At 49.7% G+C, this 24,392-nt stretch overlaps 1 protein-coding gene across 4 annotated transcripts in view; it reads left to right on the plus strand.

Annotated features, from left to right (window-relative positions):
- Positions 1-24,392, plus strand: part of TTC25 (tetratricopeptide repeat domain 25) — a 39,203-nt gene that overhangs the window by 1,064 nt on the left and 13,747 nt on the right. For 2 of the 4 annotated variants that reach the window (XM_031657613.1, XM_021929174.2), the window contains exons 2-9: positions 4,726-4,857; positions 5,121-5,271; positions 6,009-6,070; positions 6,298-6,463; positions 8,099-8,323; positions 8,507-8,714; positions 18,483-18,569; positions 20,363-20,559. In XM_031657613.1, the coding sequence (XP_031513473.1) occupies positions 4,726-4,857; positions 5,121-5,271; positions 6,009-6,070; positions 6,298-6,463; positions 8,099-8,323; positions 8,507-8,714; positions 18,483-18,569; positions 20,363-20,559 (1,228 nt within the window). Of the gene's footprint in view, positions 1-4,725; positions 4,858-4,992; positions 5,066-5,120; positions 5,272-5,324; positions 5,353-6,008; positions 6,071-6,297; positions 6,464-8,098; positions 8,324-8,506; positions 8,715-18,482; positions 18,570-20,362; positions 20,560-24,392 lie in introns of those variants that run through there. The other 2 variants (XM_031657614.1, XM_031657615.1) reach the window with 2 other exon arrangements.

Raw genomic sequence — 24,392 nt, forward strand, 5'->3', positions numbered from 1 at the left:
TTACAGGTGTGTGCCACCACGCCTGGCTAATTTTTGTATTCTTAGTAGAGACAGGGTTTCACCATGTTGGCCAGGCTGGTGTTGAACTCGTGACCTCAAGTGATACACCTGCCTCGGCCTCCCAAAGTGCTGAGATTATAGATGTGAGCCGCCGCACCAACCAGCAACATTATTATAGTAACCCTAGTATAAATTGCATCATCCCACCCTGAGGGGATTGGGTGCTGGTTGGTTTTTTGCTGTTGTTGTTGTTGTTGTTGTTGTTGTTTTGGAGATGTAGTCTTGCTCTGTCTCCAAGCTGGAGTGCAATGGTGTGATCTTGGCTCACTGCAACCTCCACCTCCTGGATTCAAGCGACTGCCTTAGCCTCAGGCACACTGCTAAGCATACTCGATTTTTGTTGTTGTTGCTCTTTTTTTTTTTTTTTTTTTTTTTTTGAGGTAGAGTCTCGCTCTGTCACCCAGGCTGGAGTGCAGTGACCGGATCTCAGCTCACTGCAAGCTCTGCCTCCCGGGTTTACGCCATTCTCCTGCCTCAGCCTCCCGAGTAGCTGGGACTACAGGCGCCCGCCACCTCGCCCACCTAGTTTTTTTTTTTTCCACTAGTTTTTTTTTGTATTTTTTTAGTAGAGGCCAGGGGTTTCGTGCAGTAGCCAGGATAGTCTCGATCTCCTGACCTCGTGATCCTCCGTCCTCGGCCTCCCAGGTACTGGGTTGGAAAAGGCGAGCCACGCGCCCAGCCATTGTTATTCTTTTTTTTTTGGGGTAGTCTTGCTCCTGTCGCCCAGGCTGGAGCGCCCAGTGACGGATCTCGGCTCACTGCCAAGCTCCACCCTCCCAGGATTGCATCATTCCTCACCTCCAGCCTCCCCAGTAGCTGGGACTACAGGCGCCGCCACCTCGCCCGGCTAGTTTTTGTATTTTTAGTAGAGGGGCGAGGTTTTCTACGTGTTGCCAGGATGGTCTCGATCTCTTGACCTCGTGATCCGCCCGTCTCGGCCTCCCAAAGTGCTGGGATTACAGGCTTGAGCCACCGCGCCCGGCCTGTTGTTGTTCTTAAGATGGAGTTTTGCTCTTGTCGCCCAGGCTGGAGTGCAGTGGCATGATCTCGGCTCACCCCAACCTCCACCTCCCAGGTTCAAACGATTCTTCTGCCTCAGCCACCGAGTAGCTGGGATTCCAGGCATGCCCCACCACGCCCAGCTAATTTTGTATTTTTAGTAGAGATGGGGTTTCTCCATGTTGGTCAGGCTGGTCTCGAACTCCCCTCCTCAGGTGATCCCCCCACCTCAGCCTCCCAAAGTGCTGGGATTACAGGCATGAACCACCCCGCGCAGCATATACTCAATTTTATAGATGAAGAAATATACAGAAGTTGAGCAACATGTCCAAGGTTGCTGAACTAGCAAGTGGCAGAGGAAGGATTCAAAGCTGGGCTTAGATTCCAAGGCTGAGGTGCTAACCACCAAACTATACATCCAACATCTGCATAAGGAAACTCTTTCTTTCTTTCTTTTTTCTTTTTTTAGAGATAGGATCTCGTTCTATCCCCCAGACTGGAATGTGGTGGCACAGTCACAGCTCAATATAGCCTCAAACTCCTGAGCTCAAGTGATCCTCCCACCTTAATGTCCCAAGTAGCTGGAGCTACAGGCTTACACCACCATACCTGGCTATTTTGTTTTGTTTTGTTTTGTTTTGTTTTTTGTAGAGACAGGTGTTTTGCTATGTTGCCTTGGCTGGTATTGAACACCTGAGCTCAAGTAATACTCCCGCTTTGGCTTCACAAAGTGCTAGGATTACAGGTATGAGCTACAGTGCCCTAAAAAGATGTTTTTATGACCATTTCTTTTGCTCCAAATTGCCCACTTCTTATTCTAGATAGAGTGGTAGGATAACCCTCCAGTCTCAAGACTTCCTGTAAGATCAAGCTTCTCAACAGCTCCCCAGAATTGTTTGTCCCTTTCAGTCACCAACCACACCCTAAAACCAGAAATGATGACCAGATAAGTGAACAATTGAGTTCAGAAGCCCTGTCCCCACTTATTCTCCTCCTGCTGGATCATGTCCCATCCTGAAGTACCCCGGCAGAGAAAAAGAACACCCTGAGGGAAGGGTAGCCTTGGATGAGACGTAGTCACTTTCCAGAAAGACAGTAGCTACTTCCTCTTCTTAGAAAAGTAATAAGGTCTTAGAAAGGGCTGGGTACCTGAGAGACAGAGGTTGCAGTGAGCCAAGATTGTGCCATTGCACTCTAGCCTGGGCAACAAGAGTGAAACTCCGTCTCAAAAAAAAAAGACCAGGTCAGGTGGCTCAGGCCTGTAATCCCAGCACTTTGGGAGGCCAAAGCAGGTGGATCACCTAAGGTCAGGTGTTCGAGACCAGCCTGGCTAACATGGTGAAACCCCGTTTCTACTAAAAATACAAAAAATAAACCAGGTGTGGTGGCGAGTGCCTATAATCCCAGCTACTCTGGAGGCTGAGGCAGGAGGATTGCTTGAACCCAGGAGGCTGAGGTTGCAGTGAGCCGAGATTGTGCCATTGCACTCCAGCTTTGGCAACAAGAGCGAAACTCCATCTCAAAAAAGAAAGAAGAAGAAAATTAGCCAGGCGTGATGGCAGGCGCCTGTAGTCCCAAGTATTCGGGAGGCTAAGGCAGGAGAATTGCTTCAACCCGGGACTCGGAAGTTGCAGTGAGCAGAGATCGTGCCACTGCACTCCAGGCTGAGTGACAGAGTGAGACTGTCTCAAAAAAGAAAAAGAGGGGTGGGTACAGTTAGATGCCTCAGGAAGGACAGTACACCACAGACTATGGTAATCATCTCACACAGAAGAGAGGGAAAATCTCCCTCAACCCCACTTTAGGGTCAAAATCACAGTTTCATTTTCCTGGCTTTTTTTTTTTTGGAGACAATGTCTCACTGCATCACCCAGGCTGGAGTACAGTGGCATGATCTCAGCTCACTACAACCTCTGCCTCCCAGGTTGAAGCGATTCTCTTGCCTCAGACTCCTGAGTAGCTGGGATTACAGGTGCTCACCACCACATCTGGCTAATTTTTGTGTTTTTAGTAGAAACGGGTTTCACCATGTTGGCCAGGCTGGTCTCGAACTCCTGACCTCATAATCCACCCGCCTTGGCCTCCCAAAGTTCTGGGATTACAGGTGTGAGCTGCTGCACCCGGCCTCTTTTTGTTTTGTTTTGTTTTGTTTTGTTTTGTTTTGTTTTTTGAGACAGAGTCTCATTCTGTCACCCAGGCTGGAGTGCAGTGGTGTGATCATGGCTTACTGCAGCCTCGACCTCTCCAGGTTCAAGCAATCCTCCCATCTCAGCCTCCTGAGTAGCTGGGACTACAGTCATGGACCACCACACCCAGCTAATTTTTTTGTATTTTGTAGAGACAGGGTTTTACCATGGCAAAACCCTCCTGAGTAGCTGGGACTACAGTCATGGACCACCACACCCAGCTAATTTTTTTGTATTTTGTAGAGACAGGGTTTTGCCATGACAAAACCCATGGCAAAACCCTGTCTCAAACTCTTGGGCTCAAGCATTCCATCCACTTCGACCTGCCAAAGTGCTTGTATTGGCCGAGTGTGGTGGCTCACACCTGTAATCCCAGCACTTTGGGAGGCCAAGGTGGGCGGATCACAAGGTCAGGAGATCGAGACCATCCTGGCTAACACAGTGAAACCCCGTCTCTACTGAAAATACAAAAAAATTAGCAGGGCGCAGTGGCGGGCGCCTGTAGTCCCAGCTACTCGGGAGGCTGAGGCTGGAGAATGGTGTGAACCCGGGAGGCAGAGCTTGCTTTTGGGCTCAAGCATTCCGTCCACCTCAACCTGCCAAAGTGCTCGTATTGGCCGGGTGTGGTGACTCACACCTGTAATCCCAGCACTTTGGGAGGCCAAGGCGGGCAGATCACAAGGTCAGGAGATCAAGACCATCCTGGCTAACACAGTGAAACCCTGTCTCTACTAAAAATACAAAAAAATTAGCCGGGCGTGGTGGTGGGCGCCTGTAGTCCCAGCTACTCGGGAGGCTGAGGCAGGAGAATGGCATGAACCCAGGAGGCGGAGCTTGCAGTTAGCCGAGATCGGGCCACTGCCCTCCAGCCTGGGTGACAGAGCTGAGACTCAAAAACAACAACAACAACAAATAAAGTGCTGGGATTACAGGCGTGAGCCACCACTCCCAGCCTTTTCCTGGCACTTTCATCATAATTCCCGGGTATAGTGATTAGTTCTTGATTAGCTACATAAAAAGAGAAGGCTACTGGAATGGTTAACCCACATGGCAGATTGTCCTCAAGTCCCCTTCAGAATGCTTAGCCTTTGAAATTTACTTTGAGTATGATGTGTTGCCATTTCAGGTTTGTGGTTGAGTTTGGTGTGCACAAAATACCCTATAGTTCTATTGCCTGAGGAGACTGGGGGGCTCTCAGACATTGGCAGAAAGTCAGCGTATCCACAGAGTAGCATATTCCCACTCTTCAGCCAGTGGTTTCCATCATAGCCATGATTTGACCTTGTTCAAGGTGAGCCATGTGCAGATAATCAAGTTGACTGAGTGCAGATCGGAGTTGTGCTGCTTAGGAGCCAGAGGCCTGTGTGCTGGCCTGAAGAATCCCCTTGAACCTCTGCAGGAGGGTTTGGGCTGCCCTTCCCACTGCAGCTTCTACCTTGCTCTTCATGCTGGCTGTCAACCTGACTGGTTTCTTTGTCAGGCTCTTTACCTTCAGGATGGAGACAAGAACTGCCTGGTTGCTCGCTCAAAGTGCTTCCTGAAGATGGGAGACTTGGAGAGATCCCTGGAGGATGCTGAGGCTTCGCTCCAGAGTGACCCAACTTTCTGTAAGGTGACTGCATGGGCGGGAGGACTCGATCCTGCTATTGCCTGCAGCAGCTGCAGGTTACAAGTAGTTGTAACAAGTAGTTGTTACAAGTAGAAGCAGCCAGACTGCCTAGTGTTTGATGCCGTTTTCTCTTCGTAGGTCATTGCCTAAGTCCCTGCCCCCTGTATTCCAACCTTGACCCTCAACCCAGGACCCTTCTGTTCCACCACATGTGAGTCCTATAAGGCCTTATCTGTTCACATTGATTTGATTTCCTCCCATTCCAGGGGATTTTACAAAAGGCTGAGACACTGTACACCATGGGAGACTTTGAGTTTGCCTTGGTATTCTATCATCGAGGCTACAAGCTGAGGCCTGATCGGGAATTCAAAGTTGGCATTCAGAAAGCCCAGGAAGCCATCAACAACTCAGTGGGAAGTGAGTGGCCACAGGGCCTATGCCCTTATCCAGGAAGGTCCTTGGAATCCTTAGGTTTAGAGGAAGGCTGAGGTACAGCAGGTGAGCAGCCACCACCAGGCCCGCAGGGAGTCCCACACTTGGATTTGGCTGCTGCAGTGTTGTTGAGGATTAGTTGGGCGTGGTGGCCGGCGCCACCTGTCCGCCGGGAGGACCATTCCCTGATGAACACACTGATCTCTGAGCGCTGCAGCCTTGGGTTTTCCTAAAGGTCAGCTTAGAAGGGCTGTTTCAAAGTAGGCCTGTCTTTAGCCTGGTGTCAAAAGCTAGAACGCGGTCCTGAGCCCAGCCTTCTGTAGTCCCTGGCTTCCTCCCTCACCACACGTATACCAAGGGCTGGCCTTAGCCATCAGTATTAAGGCAGGGGTAGAAGGGAAGCAAGTGAGAACAAGTGAGAGCTTGCTCTGTGGGTGGCAGGGCCTGGAAATGGACAGTTTCCCCTGTACCCTTGGCCTCCCTTTGTCTGGAAATCTGGCTGCCATAGCCTTGGGCTAGTGGGAGCTGTTAGCTCCTAGGAGTTATACCAAACAGCCTGCACCATTTGCTTGCTAGGCTGGCTTAAGGCCAGCTTTGCCACAGCCTCCACCATCCCCCTGCCAAAGGCAGCCATTTCCACCTAAAAATATGTTATAGATCATGCGTGCGGGTTCTGGCCGTGGGGGCCTGGCCGACCTGAGCTCCAGCTTCTTTCCTTGCAGGTCCTTCTTCCATTAAGCTGGAGAACAAAGGGGACCTCTCCTTCTTAAGCAAGCAGGCTGAGGTAAGGGCCCTGGTTCTGCGGTTGTATCCCTCCAAGGGAAGAGGCTGTGTGTGCCTGAGAAGGGGTCTTGGGAGTCTAGCTGCAACCCGACCAGGCATACTCCATGGCTCTTGGCCCACAGAAAGGTCCTGGAGTTGGAGGAATCTGGGATCACAGACCCTAGGGCCATGGCTGGGTATATTCTGCTCCTTGCTGAAGCTCTGCTGGGTGTTGCTCCATTTTCTTAGACTATAAAAGCCCAGCAGAAGCCTCAGCCCATGAGACACCTCTTACACCCCACCAAGGGAGAGCCCAAGCGGAAGGGCTCACTCAAGAGTGAGAAGACTGTTCGCCAGCTTCTGGGGGAGCTCTACGTGGACAAAGAGTATCTGGAGAAGCTCCTATTGGATGAAGGTTTCGGACAGTTTGTTGGCACAGGGCCTTGGGGGAAAGGAAATTTGGGTGGATGTTTCATGCATGAGCCGAAGGCAGAACCTGTCGTATAATATTAGCTGACATGTACCTATGGACGGGTTTTATTAGCATTCTCATTTTACAGATGAGGAAACTGAGGCGCAGACCAACGGAAACTAAGGTCACATATAGGTAGGCAATGACATGGCTTACATTCGAATCCAGGAAGTCCAATTTTAGAGCAATGCTCCTAAGTGCTATGGTACCCTGGGATGGTACCCTGGGAGGGAACAACAGAGATTTGGTCTCCTTTACCACCATAGTCCCTGAAGGGACATCCCCTTTGCCTTCAATCTTTACAATGGGCAAATGAATCCAGCACACAGGTGCTTGAATCTGAGGATATTAGTTCTAGGATGTTCTGAAACATCATCTGGTCCAAGTACTCCTTTCATAGATAAGGAAATAGAGACCCTGATTGGGGAGGAACTTTTACAAGTTGACAAACAAGTTCGTGGTGGAGTCACCAGCAGAACCCAGGCCTCTGACCTCCAGTCCAGTGCTCTTTCTTTTAAAGACAGAGTCTTGCTCTGTCGCCCAGGCTGGAGTGCAGTGGAGCAAACTTGGCTCACTGCCACCTCCATCTCCTGGGTTAAAGCGATTCTCCTGCCTCAACCTCCCTAGTAGCTAGGATTACAGGCACCCACCACCACGCCCGGCTAATTTTTTGTATTTTTAGTAGAGATGGGGTGTCACCATGTTGGCCAGGCTGGTTTCGAACTCCTGACCTCAAGTGATTTGCCCGCCTCAGCCTCCCAAAGTGCTGGGATTACAGGTGTGAGCCACCACACCTGGCCAGTCTAGTGCTCTTTCCACCACACTGCTGCCAGTGACAGGATGAAGGACAGAGGCCTGAGATGAACGTCTCGCATTAACATGGGGATGGGAGTATTGCCATTAGCTGATAAGCCTGAGCAGGGTCACCTGTGAACCAAATGCCTCTTCTCCAGAATTGGCTTCCCAAGGTCATATGTAGGGTTCCCTGTTCCGTGACACAGGAACAGCTTCACTGCTGGCACATCTCCTTGGCAACAGGCTGAATGCCTCCTGTTCTCCAGAGGACCTGCTGCAGAGGGAAGGGGTGGCTTGAATATTACCTCAAGTGGCCTTGTAGCTTTGCTACTGGCTGTAACCTCTGGCCAGGCAGTGAGCAGGAGTTGGGCACTCCCAGCTCCCAGCATGCACAGGCCCACTGGGCACCTGGGAAATCACTGAGCACTGGCAGCCTGGGCCAGATCGTGCATTTAGACCCAGTGTTCTCTGAGGACACAGTTTGAACTGGGGAAGCCCCAAGGCTTCTCAGCGAGCCATCCACCAGCTGCCCCTTCTGGTTAGCTCCTCATATCTTGCCATAAGGTGCCCATACCATGGAACTCCCTGAAAGTGGGGCTCTGGCTGCATCCTGGCCTGGATAAACCCACTCTGCCACCATGCGCACTCACATTCCTCTCTGTTTCAACAACTCCAGGCAGAGCTCTTCACAGAGGGCCCTGCAGCAGCTACCGGGAGGCAACAGGAGGCAAACCCCTTAGAGACCTGTTCTCCTTGGTGCCTTCTCACACCCCTTCCCCACAGACCTGATCAAAGGCACCATGAAGGGCGGCCTGACTGTGGAGGACCTCATCATGACGGGCATCAACTACCTGGATACTCACAGCAACTTCTGGAGGCAGCAAAAGCCGATCTATGCTAGGGAGCGGGACCAGAAGCTGATGCAAGAGAAATGGCTGCGGGACCACAAACGCCATCCCTCACAGACAGCCCATTACATCCTCAAGAGCCTGGAGGACATTGACATGTGTGGGTGTTGTTCTCAGAGGGTGGGGCAGGTGCCTCCAGTGCCTTATCAGGTTGGGAAGGAGCAACCAGGTGTCTGAGCCCCTGGTCTCTCTGACCTGCAGATGGTGTCTGCAGGAAGAGGAGTTACCCCGTCAGCCAAGAGGAGGCTGCCCTGGCCTCCACAGCACCCCTTTCCTTTCCCAGTGCTCACAAGCGGCAGTGCTGAAGGGAGTCTTCAGAAAGCCGAGAAAGTGCTGAAGAAGGTACTGGAATGGAATAAGGAAGAGGTACCCAACAAGGATGAACTGGTTGGAAACTTGTATAGCTGCATAGGGAATGCCCAGATTGAGCTGGGGCAGATGGCGGCAGCCCTGCAGAGCCACAGAAAGGACCTGGAGATCGCCAAGGAATAGTGAGTGCCCTAGGGGAGGCCACTGGCGTGAGCCTACAGAGAAGGACACCTGGGGCTATCTGAGGCCCTTGCCAGGGCTGCTGGTGGCTTGACTCCCATTTTCTGCTCTGCATGCCCGAGGTAGATTCTCCCGGAGGTGGGGACCACCTGCCCAGGACTGAGGGTGGGGGCACCTAGACTGTTAGCTTCTTTGCCACAAAAAGGGTAGTGGCTCAAAATTCCAAAAAGCTACCCAATGATCTGGCTCTTAGGGGTGTTTATATTCTTACATCATCTTGACAAGCACGCATGAAGCCCCAGACATGCCAGATGCTGCTAGTGTGGGAACACAGTAATAACCAGATACAAGGGTCATTTTCTTGCAGATATCAAGCAAAAAGGGACATAACTAATTAATTGCAATGGTGATAAGTGCCACAGAAGAAAAGTACAGAATCCTGTGTGGTGAGAAATACATTCCAGGAGGACTTGATGACATTGGGAAACACACAGGGCCTATGGAAAGGCCCTGAGACAGGAGGGTACTTAAGGCTGGAGAGCACAGCTTATTGCCAGGGAGAGTGGCCAAGAGGAGACTGAAGGAAGTGGGCAGGGGTCAGATCAAGCAGGGTCTTGTAAAACTGGTGCTGACCAAGAGCACGGGCTGTGGAGTCAGGCAGATCTAGGCTGTGGAACTTGTGCCGCACAGCCGTGGGACCTGAGACAAGTCACTTTAGCTCCCTCAGCCTCAGGGTCTCCTCTGTTAGCTGGGCACCCTGTAGGGTGGAAGGGAGGATGAAATGCAGAAGTACATGTACAGACCTTAGGACAGTACCTGGTATCCACAGTAGTAGTAATACCAGCTCTCCAGAAATGAGCTCTTCTCAAGACTTGCTGGCTTCTACCCAGAGGTTCCATTGCTTTCTCAGCATCCTGGTTCTACCCTTTGGAGTCCTTCTTTTTTTTTTTTTTTTTTTTTTTTGAGACAGAGTTTCACTCTTATTGCCCAGGCTGGAGTGCAATGGCACGATCTCGGCTCACCACAACCTCCGCCTTCCAGGTTCAAGCAATTCTCCTGCCTCAGCCTCCCAGGTAGCTAGGATTACAGGCATGCACCACTACGCCCAGCTAATTTTGTATTTTTAGTAGAGACAGGGTTTCTCCATGTTGAGGCTGGTCTCGAACTCCTGACCTCAGGTGATCCGCCTGCCTCAGCCTCCCAAAGTGCTGGGATTACAGGCGTGAGCCACCACGCCAGGCCTGGAGTCATTCTTGACTTCCTCCTGCCTGGTTTCTACTCATCTCACCAGTCTGAGCCTCCTTGGTCTCCCATCATCCCATTTGCCCTCAGCCGACCTGAGTCCTGCTGCTTTCCCTGCCTCTGCCGTCTCTCTCCAGCTCCTCCTGCAAATCTCCAGAGACACATGCTATGAACTCTCCCTCCCCTGCTCACAAGTGGGACTGGGCCCCTCACTGCCTGCAGGTTAAAGGTCAAGCCCCTTTGCTTGACCCTCAGGCCCTCTCTAAACCCACCCTTGCCCTCTTATAGCAATCTTCCCTTGGGGTCAAACGTTCCTGAACATTACTGCCTCCTGCACTTTCATCTTCACTGATCCAAGCCCCACATACTTTCCATTCCCAGTTCATTTCTCGCCTGCCTCCACTGTGCTGAGCAGGAATATCCCATATTGGCCATCCCGTATTAGAAAAAAACAGCTTTCGGGACAGACCTGTCTTTGATCCCTGGCTCTGCCACTTAGAAGCTGCGTGGATTTGATTAAGTTGCTCCTCTACTCAGTTTCCTCATCTCTAATGAAGGCATAGTAATACCAACCCACAGGGATTGTGGGGATTAGATATGATGTATACATATGGTACCTTGGATCCAGCCATCTTCAATGCACAAATGAGTTAGGAATCTTTACTTCTCACCAGACCTCTCTCCTGAGCCTCAGACCTCTGTGTCCAGCAGATTCTAAGACATTTCCATCTGGATGTCCCACAAGAATCCTAAACTTAACATGTTGAAATCAGAATCCCTTATCTTCCTCACAAAGTTACTTCTTGAGGGTTCCCCATCTGCGAGGATAGCAGTGTTGGCCACTCAGTCCCCAAGCCAGAAGCCCGGAGGTTTCCCAGACACCTCCCTCCCCTCACTGTTTTTGCTATATTGCTCAGGTTGGTATGGATGACAGGCATGAGCCACTGCGCCTGGCCCCCTCACTGTTCATGCCCAGCACCGGCCATGTCCTGTCCTGTCTGTGCTTTCTCTGTTTCCCTCCCACAACTCAGTCCAGACCCTCCTTACTTCTTGCCTGTTTCCTCTGACCTGGGCTTCCTACAGCTCAGCTGACCTTTCTCTGAAAAGCAACTCCTGTGGTTGGGATGAAGTTTCAATGCCCTGCTCAACACAGGTTGCCCTTCTTCACTTGACTTCTCCTGGCCTCTCTTGACCTGGCTTTCTCAAGGCCCCCAGGCATTCTGCGCCCCAGCCACTGCAGAGCTCTGTGCATATCCTCCAGACCCAGGAATGCTTTCCTTTTCCCCAGCACTTTAATTTATCAGGCTGCCTCCACCCATTCTTCAACATTTCAATAAAGGTTGAAAAGCCTGCCTCCTAGGCCAAGCTCGGTGGCTCACGCCTGTAATTCCAGCACTTTGGGAGGCCGAGGTGGGCAGATCATGAGGTCAGGAGATCGAGACCATCCTGGCTAACATGGTGAAACCTCATCTCTACTAAAAATACAAAAAAATTAGCCGGGCGTGATGGCGGTCGCCTGTAGTCCCAGCTACTTGGGAGGCTGAGGGAGGAGAATGGTGTGAACCCAGGAGTCGGAGCTTACAGTGAGCCAAGATCGGGCCACTGCACTCCAGCCTGGGCAACAGAGCGAGACTCCATCTAAAAAAAAAAAAAAAAAGCCTGCCTCTTGCCCCAGGGGGTACAAATCCCTTCCCTGGGCTCCCTCTCCACAGGTAGCCTGTCTGCCCTGTTAGACTTTGGAAGGTGCTATTCCCAGCACCTGCCACACTGTGGGCATGTAATGAATGTGTGCTAAGTGACTAAATAAGTAAACAGAGGTGTTCCTTAATTTTAGTTCAATTCCTTTTTTTTTTTTTTTTAAGATGGAGTCTTGCTCATTGCCCAGGCTGGAGTGCAGTGGCACGATCTTGGCTCACTGCAAGCTCCGCCTCCCGGGTTCACGCCATTCTCCTGTTTCAGCCTCCCGAGTAGCTGGGACTACAGGTGCCCGCCACCACGCCCTGCTAATTTTTTGTATTTTTAGCAGAGACAGGGTTTCACCGTGTTAGCCAGGATGGTCTCAATCTCCTGACCTTGTGATCCGCCCGCCTTGGCCTCCCAAAGTGCTGGGATTACAGGCATGAGCCACTGTGCCCGGCCTTTTTTTGGAGACAGAGTTTCACTCTTCTTGCCTAGGCTGGAGTGCAATGGAGTGATCTCAGCTCACTGCAACCTCCACCTCCCTGGTTCAAGTGATTCTCCTACCTCAGCCTCCTAAGTAGCTGGGATTATTGGCAGCCCGGCTAATTTTGTGTTTTCAGTAGAGATGGGGTTTTACCATATTGGCCAGGCTAGTCTCTAACTCCTGACCTCAGGTGATCCACCCGCCTTGGCCTCCCAAAGTGCTAGGATTACAGGTGTGAGCCACCATGCCCAGCCTATTAGTTTTTAAACATCCACTAATGGGCCTCACCCAGGCTCACTCCAGTCTTCCTTGTGAGTCCTGTGTGCTTCAGGGGCTCCCTCATTCTAATTAGCCACTTGCTGATTAGCCACTTACTAGTCTAAGTGGTTTTTTCAGTGCCCATGGCACTCATTTATTTCTCTGAATAATCTGTAAATTATTTGATCACAGGCTTTATTTTTGCTATTATGATTTTTAGCATATATTGTCATAAAAAATGAACATATTACAGCTTATTCACTCATTCAACTCGCCAGAACAGAGCACCCATTCTAGAAGAGGGGATCCACTCTGATGGGCTGTGACAGCAGCAGGTGCACAGTGAGGCCCAGGGACCAAGGAGAGAGGCAGGTGGGAACTTGGCAGGGGCCTCAGGGAGGGCAGCAGGGTCAGTAAGGTGGGCAAGGGGAAGGGAGAAGGGGAGCTTGGGCAGGGCAGAAAGATGTGGCAGGGATGGAGGACTTGGAGAACCACAGGTAGGCAGGTGGGGCAGGGCTAGGGACCAGGGCCTGCAGGCAGTGGGAGGTCTGGATGCCATGCCTGGAAACCGGTTCAGCCCTCAGGCACTGAGGCCCAGAAAATAGTGGGTTTTTTGTGTGTGTTTTGTTTTGTTTTGTTTTGTTTTAGAAACAGGGTATTGCTCTGCTGCCCAGGCTAGAGTGTAGTGGTGCAATCGTATTTCACTGCAGCCTCCAACTCTTAGGCTCAGGCAATCTTCCTGCCTCACCCTGCTGAGTAGCTGGGACTACTGGCATGAGCCATTGTGCCCATGTTTTGTTTTTACATACTATAATGTCAGACTTGCAGGCTTGAACCGGAACTGGGTGGTACTGAGAGCAAAACCTGAAAGTTGTCCCCCACAACCCACTTCCCGTCACTTCCCGGGATGATCTTGTTGGAATGTGTCCTCTGGCCCCTTTTCAATGTATTTACCTACATACTCATGTACATATGTAGGATTTTTAAAACAAAAGCAGTTCCTTGCTATTTTTTAATTTTTTTTTTTAAAAAAGAATGTGTCTTCCTCTCAAAAATAACCACAGGTCAGGCACAGTGGCTCATGCCTGTAATCCCAGCACTTTGGGATGTCACACGTGTCCGTGTGAAGAGACCACCAAACAGCCTTTGTGTGAGCAACGAGGCTGTTTATTTCACCTGGGTGCAGGCGGGCTGAGTCCAAAAAGAGTCAGCAAAGGGTGGTGGGATTATCATTAGTTCTTATAGGTTTGGGATAGGTGTATAAAATACATTCTTAACCACGAGGCAGAATATTACAAACTACCTTCTTAAGGGAAGGGGAGACTATATCGTATCACCTAGGGTGGGGCAGGAACAAATCACAATGGTGGAATGTCATCAGTTAAGGCTATTTTCACTTCTTTTGTGATTCTTCAGTTACTTCAGGCCATCTGGATATATACGTGCAGGTCACAGGGGATATGATGGCTTAGCTTGGGCTCAGAGGCCTGATATGCCTGTCTTCTTATATTAATAAGAAAAATAACATAAAATAGTGTTGACGTGTTGGGGCAGCAAAAATTTTGGGGGGCGTGGTATGGAGAGATAATGGGCGATGTTTCTCAGGGCTGCTTCAAGCGGGATTAGGGGCAGCATGGGAACCTAGAGTGGGAGAGATTAAGCTGAATGAATTTTGTGATAAGGGGTGATACTGTGGGGTTGTTAGAAGAAATATTTGTCATGTAGAATGATTGGTGATGGCCTGGATGCAGTTTTGTATGAATTGAAAACCTAAACGGAAGACACAAGCTCCAAATAAAAGAAGGAGAAAAATAGGTATTAAAGGACTAGTAATTGGGAGGACCCAGGACATCCAATTGGAGAGTGCCCAAGAGGGTTCAGCATAATTACTTGCTTGATGGGTGAGTTTTTGGGAAAAGACCATTAGTCCGTTTTACCTTTCCTGAAGATTGAGGATGATAAGGGGTATGAAGTTTCCACTGAATACCAAGAGCCTGAGAAACTGCTTGGGTGATTTGACTAATAAAGGCAGGTCCATTATCAGACTGTATAGAGGTGGGAAGGCCAAACTGAGGAATTATGTCTGACAAAAGGGAAGAAATGACCGCAGTGGCCTCTCAGACCCTTTGGGAAAGGCCTCTTCCCATCCAGTGAAAGGGTCTACCCAGACCAAGAGGTATTTTAGTTTCCTGACTGAAGGCATGTGAGTAAAGTCAATTTGCCAGTCCTGGTTGGGGGCAAATCCCTGAGCTTGATGTGTAGGGAAGGGAGGGGGTCTGAACAATCCCTGAGGAGTAGTAGAATAGCAGATGGAACACTGAGAAGTGATTCCCTTATGGATAGATTTCCACAATGGAAAGGAAATGAGAGGTTAGGTACCAAGAGGTGGGCTAGCAGCTTGTAACCTACATGGAAGAGGTCATGAAATGACAATAGAATAGAATGGGCCTGTGAAGCTGGAAGGAGATACTTTCCTTGGTCCAAGAACCATTTGCCTTGTTTGGGAAGAGATTGATAGGTGGAAGTTTCAGTGGGAGAGTAGGTGGGAGTGACCAATGAGAAAGAGAAAAACTGGCCATGAGGGACAGAAGTTGGAATGCTAGCTGCTTCTTTAGGTACCTTATCAGCATAAGCATTGCCCTGAGCGATGGGATCTGATGACTTTTGGTGGCCCTTGTAGTGTATGACTCCAGCTTCTTTTGGAAGTAAAGCAGCCTTGAGAAGAGTTTTTATTAAGGAGGCATTAATGATGGAGGACTCTTGTGTAGTTAGGAAATTTCTTTCTGCCCATATAACAGCATGGTGGTGCAGGATATGGAAGGCATATTTAGAGTTAGTGTAAATGTTGACACATAGTCCCTTTGCAAGAGTGAGGGCCTGAGTTAAGGCAATGAGTTCAGCTTGCTGAGAGGTAGTGGTGGGGGTGCAGAAAGTATATGTGTTAGGTGTAAGGAAGAAAATAGATTTTGGAAGTTAGGAGAACTGTAGAGAGCATAGTTTATGATTTTGAGGGCCTCTAAAAGTATTAAGGCAGTGGCAGCCACTGCACGCAGACATGAGGGCTAGGCTAAAACAGTAAGGTCAAGTTGTTTAGATAAAAAGGCTACAGGGCGCAGTCCTGGTCCTTGTGTAAGAATTCCGACTGCACAGCCCTGCACTTTGGCTGTGTGTAATGAAAAGGGTTGGGATGAGTCAGGGAGAGCTAGTGTGGGAGCAGTCTTTAAAGCTGTCTTTGAGGAACAGAAAGAGGAGTGGGGAAAGGATTTAGGATCTCTGGGGTCAGCTAGGTTTATCTAGAATAGAATAATGGGTTGTGGAGGGAGGTATTGAGGATAGGAGAGTATATGGGTTTGGCACCACAGGGTGGATAGGCAAGACAATTTGGTTGATAAAGCACAGATCCTGAACTAACCTGTAAGCCTTGTCTAACTTGTTGAACTAACCTGTAAGGTTTTTGGAGAGGTAAAATGGGGGAATTGTAAGGAGAGTTTACAGGCTTTAAAAGGCCATGCCATAACAGGAAAGTGATAACAGGCTTTAATCCTTTTAAAGCATGCTGTGGGATGGGATATTGTCATTGAGTGGGGTAAGGGTGATTAGGTTTTAACGGGATGGTAAGGGGTGCATGATCGGTTGCCAAGGAGGGAGTAGAGGTGTCCTATACTTGTGGATTAAGGTGGGGAGATAAAGGGGAGGATGTGAAGGGGGCTTTGAACTGGGGAAAAGGGCAGCAATGAGGTGTGGCTATAGCCTAGGAATAGTCAGGGAAGCAGATAATTTAGTTAAAATGTCTTGACCTAATAGGGGAGCTGGGCAGGTGGGGATAACTAAAAAGGAGTGTGTAAAAGAATGTTGTCCAAGTTGGCACCGGGGAGTTTTAAGGGGTCTAGAAGCCTGGCCGTCAGTATCCATAACAGTTATGGAGGCAAAGGAAATAGGCCCTTGAAAAGAAGGTAATGTGGAGTGGGTAGCCTCTGTATGGATTAAGAAGGGGATGGACTTACCCTCCACTGTAAGAGTTACCCGAAGCTCGGCATCCATGATGGTCCAGGGGGCCTCCGAGGTGATTGGGCAGTGTTAGTCTTTAGCTGCTAAGCTGAGGAGATCTGGGAAGGAGTCAGCCAAGGAACGTTGGGTTTGGGCTCCAGGGGCTTTAGGAGCAGTGGCAGTGTGAGTCGGACAGTCCGACCTCCAGTGGGGGCCTGCACAGACATGGCTTAGGAGGAATCCCAGGCTGTGGGCATTCTGAGGCCCAGTGGCCAGGCTTTTGGCATTTGAAGCAAGGTCCACGAGGATGTTTTGAAGGAGCCCCTAGGAGCTGTGGCTTGTATGTTCTGAAGTTCTTGTACGCTGGAGACATGGTTGTAGGTTGTCTTATGGTGGAGGCAAGTAGCTGTAACTCAGAAATGTGTTGTTGTCTGGCTTCCTCCTCTCTATTATTGTACACCTTGAAGGCGAGGTTGATTAATTCCTGTTGCAGGGTTTGAGGGCCGGATTTCAATTTTTGAAGCTTTTTTCTAATGTCAGGAGCTGACTGGGTGATAAAATGGATATTAAGAATAAGGTGTAGGCTGGGCACGGTGGCTCATGCCTGTAATCCCAGCACTTTGGGAGGCTGAGGCAGGCGGATCACGAGGTCAGGAGATCGAGACCATCCTGGCTAACACGGTGAAACCCTGTCTCTACTAAAAATACAAAAAATACAAAAAATTAGCCGGGCGTGATGGCGGGCGCCTGTAGTCCCAGCTACTCGGGAGGCTGAGGCAGGAGGATGGCGTGAACCTGGGAGGTGGAGCTTGTAGTGAGCCAAGATCGTGCCACTGCACTCCAGCCTGGGCAACAGAGCAGGACTCTGTCTCAAAATAATAATAATAATAATAAGGTGGCCTTCTGGCCCCTCTGGGTCTAGGGCAGTAAAGGGTCTAAGAGTACTGCTAAGCAGGCCATGAACTGGGCTAGGTTTTTATATTTGATGAAAAAGAGCCTAAACGCTAACTGATTTGGGAGAGGTGGGAAAAAGAAAAAGGAACATTAACCTTGACTGTGCCTTTAGCTCTAGCCACCTTTTTAAGAGGAAATTGTTGGGCAGGTGGGGGAGGGCTAGTAGTGGAACGAAACTGTAAGGGGGACCAGGTGTGAGGAGGGGAGGTGATAAAAGGATTATAGGGTGGGGGAGCGGAGGCTGAGGAAAAATTGGGACCTGGCGAGGAGCAGCCTGGGGAGGAGAGGTCAGATGGGTCTGTAGAAAAGGAAGATTCAAAAGACTCAGTGACGCTTGGGGTTGGGACTGAAGGGACAGGCGGGAGGCAAAGGAGGAGGATGTGGGACAAGTCGCATTGGGAACAGGGACTAGGGAGGGACCGATGTGTAAAAGAATGCCTGGACGTCAGGCACCTCAGATTGTTTGTCCATTTTTCGACAAAAATCATCCAGGTCTTGTAAAATGGAGAAATCAAAAGTGCCATTTTCTGGCTATTTAGAACCACTATGGGCAACTTTCCGCCCTCCATTCCCCCATTACAGAGTTTGTATTGGGGCCAAGCGGTGTTGCAGAAGAAAATAAGATGCTTAGGTTTTAGGTCAGGCGAGAGTTGAAGAGGTTTTAAGTTTTTAAGAACACAGGCTAAGGGAGAAGATGGAGGAATGGAGGGCGGAAAGTTGCCCATAGTGAAGGAGGTAAGTTTAAAGAGAAAGGTAGAGACACAGAGAAGGGGTGTAGGGAGCAGCCCTGGGCTGCAATGTGGGTGAGCAGCCAAAGCAAGCATCCCCGCAATTGACTTGTCACCAAGGGAATGTGGGTGAATGACCAAGGCAGGCGTCCCTGCGGTGATCAGACACCAATGGAATGTGGGTGAATAATCAATCAGGCATCCCCGCAGTGATTAAAAACCAAAGGAAGACTGTCTTCCCAAGTCCGTGCTCAGCGCCGGAGTTTTGGGTCCACGGATGAAATGTGTCTCATCCTTGCCAGGCTGGACATTGTCCCTCCAACTGAAACCCTGAGTTTCTGAGGCCAGGGTTCCTGTCTTTGCCTTCGTTCCTATTTCCACAGTGCCTAGAACAGCTGATTTTCTAGTGAATGGCGTATTTTGCTTCTTCCCTACAGTGACCTTCCTGATGCAAAATCCAGAGCCCTTGACAACATTGGCAGAGTTTTTGCCAGAGTTGGGAAATTCCAGCAAGCCATTGACACGTGAGTGACCAAGAATTGCCTCTCCCCCACCTCCATGGTTAGAACTTCTCATCCTAACATGAAAATTTGTTTCCAGTGATAAGAATCCAGCCTGGGCGGCCGGGCGTGGTGGCTCAAGCCTGTAATCCCAGCACTTTGGGAGGCCGAGATGGGCGGATCACGAGGTCAGGAGATCGAGACCATCCTGGCTAACACGGTGAAACCCCGTCTCTACTAAAAAATACAAAAAACTAGCCGGGCGAGGTCGTGGGCACCTGTAGTCCCAGCTACTCGGGAGGCTGAGGCAGGAGAATGGCGTAAACCTGGGAGGCGGAGCTTGCAGTGAGCTGAGATCCGGCCACTGCACTCCAGCCTGGGCGACAAGAGCAAGACTCCGTCTCAAAAAAAAAAAAGAATCCAGCCTGGGCAACATAGGAAGACTCCCTCTCTACAAAAAAAAAAAAAAAAAAAAAAAAATTAGCCGGGCATACTGTCCTGTGCCTGTGGTCCCAGCTACTTGGGAGGCTGAGGTGGGAGGATTACATGAGCCTGGGAGGTTGAGGCTGCAGTGAGACATGATCACACTACTGCACTCCAGCCTAGACCACATGTTACCGGTGGAAGATATCCCAAGTTATTGGCAGTGAATCTGTACAGGTCTGTAGCAACCTCAATTCTTGCCTCCTCAGAAGAAAGACTTTGAATGAGGAGTGGAAGTTTATTAAAAAGCTAGGCCGGGGCCGGGCCCTGTGGCTCACGCCTGTAATCCCAGCACTTTGGGAGGCTGAGGTGGGCAGACCATGAGGTCAACAGATCGAGACCATCCTAGTCAACATGGTGAAACCCCGTCTCTACTAAAAATACAAAATTTAGCTGGGCGTGGTGGTGCTTGCCTGTAATCCCAGCTGCTCAGGAGGCTGAGGCAGGAGAATCACTTAAACCTGGGGAGGCAGAGGTTGCAGGGAGCCGAGACTGCACCATTGCACTCCAGCCTGGGTGACAGAGTGAGACTCCATCAAAAAAAAAAAAAGGCCGGGCGCGGTGGCTCACACCTATAATCCCAGCACTTTGGGAGGCGGAGACGGGCAGATCACGAGGTCAGGAGATTGAGACCATCCTGGCTAACACATCACCTTGCCTGGCTAATTTTTGTAATTTTTTGTAGAGATGAGGTTTTGCCATGTTGCCCAGGCTCGAACTCCTTGGCTTAAGCAGTCCACCCGCCTTGGCTTCCCAAAGTGCTGGGGTTACAGGAATGAGCCACCATACTTGATAATATTCTTAAACATTATTTGTGTTGTGTGTATGTGTGTGTGTGTTGAGATGGGGTCTTGCTCTGTCACCCAGTCTTGGAGTGAAGTGGCATAGTCTTGGCTTACTGCAACCTCCACCTCCCAGGTTCAAGTTACTCTTCTGCCTCAGCCTCCTGAGTAGTTGGGGCTACAGGCGCCTGCCACCATGCCTGGCTAATTTTTGTATTTTTAGTAGAGAGAGGGTTTTTCCATGTTGGCTAGGCTGGTTTCAATCTCCTGACCTCAGATGATCTGCCCACTTCAGCATCCCAAAGTGCTAGAGACATGAGCCACCACGCCAGCCTCAACTGTTGTATTAAATTCCACGTTCCATAGATGTTACCAAAATAGTCTCAGTAGTCTTAAAATATCGTTATGCTTATGAACTCCACCCTTGTATCTAAAAGAACTGATATTTGGAGAACAAGTTTTATTCTGCCACCCAACAGGAAGCCTTGGCATCCTGTGGCCTAGTGCATGGTTTTGGGGGATGAAGCTGGCCCTTGTTCTTCATGTCCCCAGGTGGGAAGAAAAGATCCCTCTGGCAAAAACCACCCTGGAGAAGACCTGGCTGTTCCATGAGATTGGCCGCTGCTACTTGGAGCTGGACCAGGCCTGGCAGGCCCAGAATTATGGCGAGAAGTCCCAGCAGTGTGCCGAGGAGGAAGGGGACATTGAGTGGCAACTGAATGCCAGTGTTCTGGTGGCCCAGGCACAAGGTATGGGCTCAGAGATGACCACCCTACCTTTCCCAGCCTTCAGGCCCAGCTCACACCAGGGCTAGGAGTCCTGTGGACTGAGTTTACCATCCCAGTGTTTTTCCTTCCCAGATTGTTCTGAGAGTGGGGATAAGCCACCCCATTTTGACCAGCACGTGGTGAGTGCCTACATTAAGCAAAGCTTGGTTAGAGCTTGGGGCACCTTGAGCCTACCTCTGCCCTTGAGGAGTTCAGCTGCACACCCACACAGCATGTCGTCCTCACAACAGAGCCCATGTATTGAGCCACTTTCCTTCTGCCTTGGTACTTTTTTTTGTTTTGTTTTGTTTTGGTTTTGAGATGGAGTTTCGCTGCTGTTGCCCAGGATGGAGTGCAGTGGTGTGATCTCGACTCACTGCAACCTCCGCCACCCAGGTTCAAGTGATTCTCCGGCCTCAGGCTCCCGAGTAGCTGGGATTACAGGCGTCTGCCACCACGCCTGGCTAATATTTTGTGTTTTTAGTAGAGACAGGGTTTCACCATGTTGGCTAGGCTGGTCTCAAACTCTTGACCTCAGGTGATCCAACTGCCTCGGCCTCCCAAAGTGCTAGGATTACAGGCATGAGCCACCGTGCCTGGCCCTGTTTTGTTTTTTGAGACGAAGTCTCGCTATGTCACCCAGGCTAGAGTGCAGTGGCTCGATCTTGGCTCACTGCAACCTTGGCCTCCTGGGTTCAAGTAATTCTCCTGCTTCAGCCTCCAGAGTAGCTGGGATTACAGGCACACACCACCACGCCTGGCTAATTTTTGTATTTTTAATAGAGATGGGGTTTCACCACGTTGGTCAGGCTGTTCTCGAACTCCTGATATCAGGTGATCCATCCGCCTCAGCTTTCCAAAGTGCTGGGATTATAGGCATGAGCCACCACACCCAGCCAGCATTCTTGTATTGAATCATTATGATGTAGGCATTATAATCATCCTCATTTTAGAGATAGGGAAACTGAGGCACAGAGAGGTTCAGTAGACTCTCCAAGCCCCATGAGGGAACCTTTTTTTTTTTTGTCGCCCAGGCTGGAGTGCAGTGGCGTGATCTTAGCTCACTGCAACCTCTGCATCCCGGCGTCAAGTGATTGTCCTGTCACATTGATATAACTTTAAATTACATATTCAGTTAAAAATTAGGCTGGGGCCAGGCGCGGTGGCTCACGCATGTAATCCCAGCACTTTGGGAGGCCCGGCCTCAACTCTGTAAATTTTCTAAAAATCATTGAACTTTATCCTTACTAGCTGCTGAACTTTATTTATTTATTTTTTTGAGAAGGAGTCTCACTCTGTCACCCAGACTGGAGTGCAGTGGCACGATCTTGGCTCATTGCAACCTCCGCCTCCCAGGGTCAAGTGATTTTCCTGTCACATTGAGATAACTTTAAATTACATATTCAGTTAAAAATTAGACTGGGGCCCTGTGCGGTGGCTCACACATGTAATCCCAGCACTTTGGGAGGCCAAGGCAGGTAGATCACCTGAGGTCAGGGGTTTGGTACCAGTCTGACCAACAAGATGAAACCTCATCTCTACTAAAAATACAAAAATTAGCTGGGTGTGGTGGCACACACCTGTGGTCCAAGCTACTCAGGAGGCTGAGGCAGGAGAACTGCTTGAACCCGGGAGGCAGAGGTTGCAGTGAGCCCAGATTGTGCCACTGCACTCCAGTCTGGGTGAAAGAACGAGATTCTGTCTCAAAAAAAAAAAAAAAAAAAAAAATTATCCTGGCCACAGTGACTCACACTTGTAATCCTGGCACTTTGGGAGGCCAAGGTGGGAGGATTGGTTGAGCCCAGGAGTTTGATACCAGCCTGGGCAACATAGGGAGATCTCATCTTTATAAAAAATAAAGCAACATAAAGAGACTGCATCTCTACAAAAAATAAAAAATTAGGGCCAGGCATGGTGGCCCATGCCTGTAATCCCAGCACTTTGGGAGGCCGAGGTGGGCAGATCACAAGGTCAGGAGTTCAAGACCAGCCTGGCCAACATAGTGAAACCCCATCTCTACTAAAAATCCAAAAAATTAGCTGGGCGTGGTGGTGCATGCCTGTAATCCCAGCTACTCGGGAGGCTGAGGCAGGAGAGTTGCTTGAACCTGGGAGGCGGAGGTTGCAGTGAGCTGAGATCGCGCCACTATACTCCAGTCCAGGCGACTGTGAAAAAAAAAAAAAAAAAATTAGCTGAGTGTGGTGGCAGGCACCTGCGATCCCAAATATTTGGGAGGCTGAGGTGGAAGGATCGCCTGAGCCCAGGTTGAGACTGCAGTGAGCTATGATCATACCACTGCATTCCAGCCTGGGATACAGAGTGAGACCCTGACCCTCACTCAAAAAAAAAAAAAAAAAAAAAAAAAAAACACCAAAAAAAAACAAAGAGAAAGAATGAAAGAATAGTCCTGAATGAGTTACGCTCTTGAATAAGCATGTGACTCCTCTGCAGACCTTTAATGTCAGAGTCCCACTGGTCTTGGAAGGAATACTGTGACTCCATATATTTTCTTTTTTTTTTTTTTTTTTTTTTTTGAGACGGAGTCTCGCTCTGTCGCCCGGGCTGGAGTGCAGTGGCCGGATCTCAGCTCACTGCAAGCTCCGCCTCCCGGGTTCACGCCATTCTCCGGCCTCAGCCTCCCGAGTAGCTGGGACTACAGACGCCCGCCACCTCGCCCGGCTAGTTTTTTTGTATTTCTTAATAGAGACGGGGTTTCACCATGTTAGCCAGGATGGTCTCGATCTCCTGACCTCGTGATCCGCCCGTCTCGGCCTCCCAAAGTGCTGGGATTACAGGCTTGAGCCACCGCGCCCGGCCATATATTTTCAGAATTACATTTAAATTTTCTTTCAAGTGTAATAGCCTTCTTTTTTTTTTTCTTTTTTGAGATAGAGTCTTGCTTTATCACCCAGATTTTAGTGCAGTGTCACATCCCTGCATTCATGGCTCACTGCAGCCTCAACCTCCCAGGCTCCAGTGATTCTCTCTCCTCAGTGTCCCAAGTCGCTGGGACCACAGGTGCATGTCACCATGCCTGGCAAATTTTTTTTTTTTTTGGTAGAAACAGGGTCTCCCTATGTTGCCCAGGCTGTTCTGGAACTCCTGAGCTCAAGCAGTGCTCCCACCTTGGCCTCCCAAAGTGCTGGGATTACAGGTATGAGCCACTGTGTCTGGCCAAGTGTAATAGCCTTTTATTTAATTTTATTTATTTATTTTTGAGACAGAGTTTCACTCTTTCACCCAGGCTGGAGTGCAGTGGTGTAATCTCAGCTCAGTGCAACCTCCGCCTTCCAATTTCAAGTGATTCTTCTGCCTCAGCCTCCCAAATAGCTGGGATTACGTGCGTCCACCACCATGCCTGGCTAATTTTTGTATTTTTAGTAGAGATGGGCTTTCACTGTGTTGGCCAGGCTGATCTCGATCTCCTGACCTTGTGATCTGCCTGTCTCAGCCTCCCAAATTGTTGGGATTACAGGCCTGAGACACCGTAACTGGCTGTAATGGCCTTTTAAAGTCTGACTTATGAGCACAAGGGCTTATTTTCCCCATGGGTCTCAAAGCAGTGCTTAGGAAGAGGATAGATCTTGGATATACTCAATTGTAAAAGAAAGCAGTGGTTTGTGAAGACCTTGGCTGGTAAGCACTTTCTCCTTTATGAAGCTCTTGGCCAGGCAGGGAGGTTCACGCCTGTAATCCCAGCACTTTGGGAGGCCAAGGTAGAGGATTGCTTGAGGCCAGGAGTTCGAGACCAGGCTGGGCAACATGGTGAGACCCTGTCTCTATTAATTTAATTTTATATATATATATATTTTGAG

This window comes from Papio anubis, chromosome 17, assembly GCF_008728515.1.
Source record: "Papio anubis isolate 15944 chromosome 17, Panubis1.0, whole genome shotgun sequence".
In the NCBI taxonomy this organism is placed as follows: domain Eukaryota; kingdom Metazoa; phylum Chordata; class Mammalia; order Primates; family Cercopithecidae; genus Papio; species Papio anubis.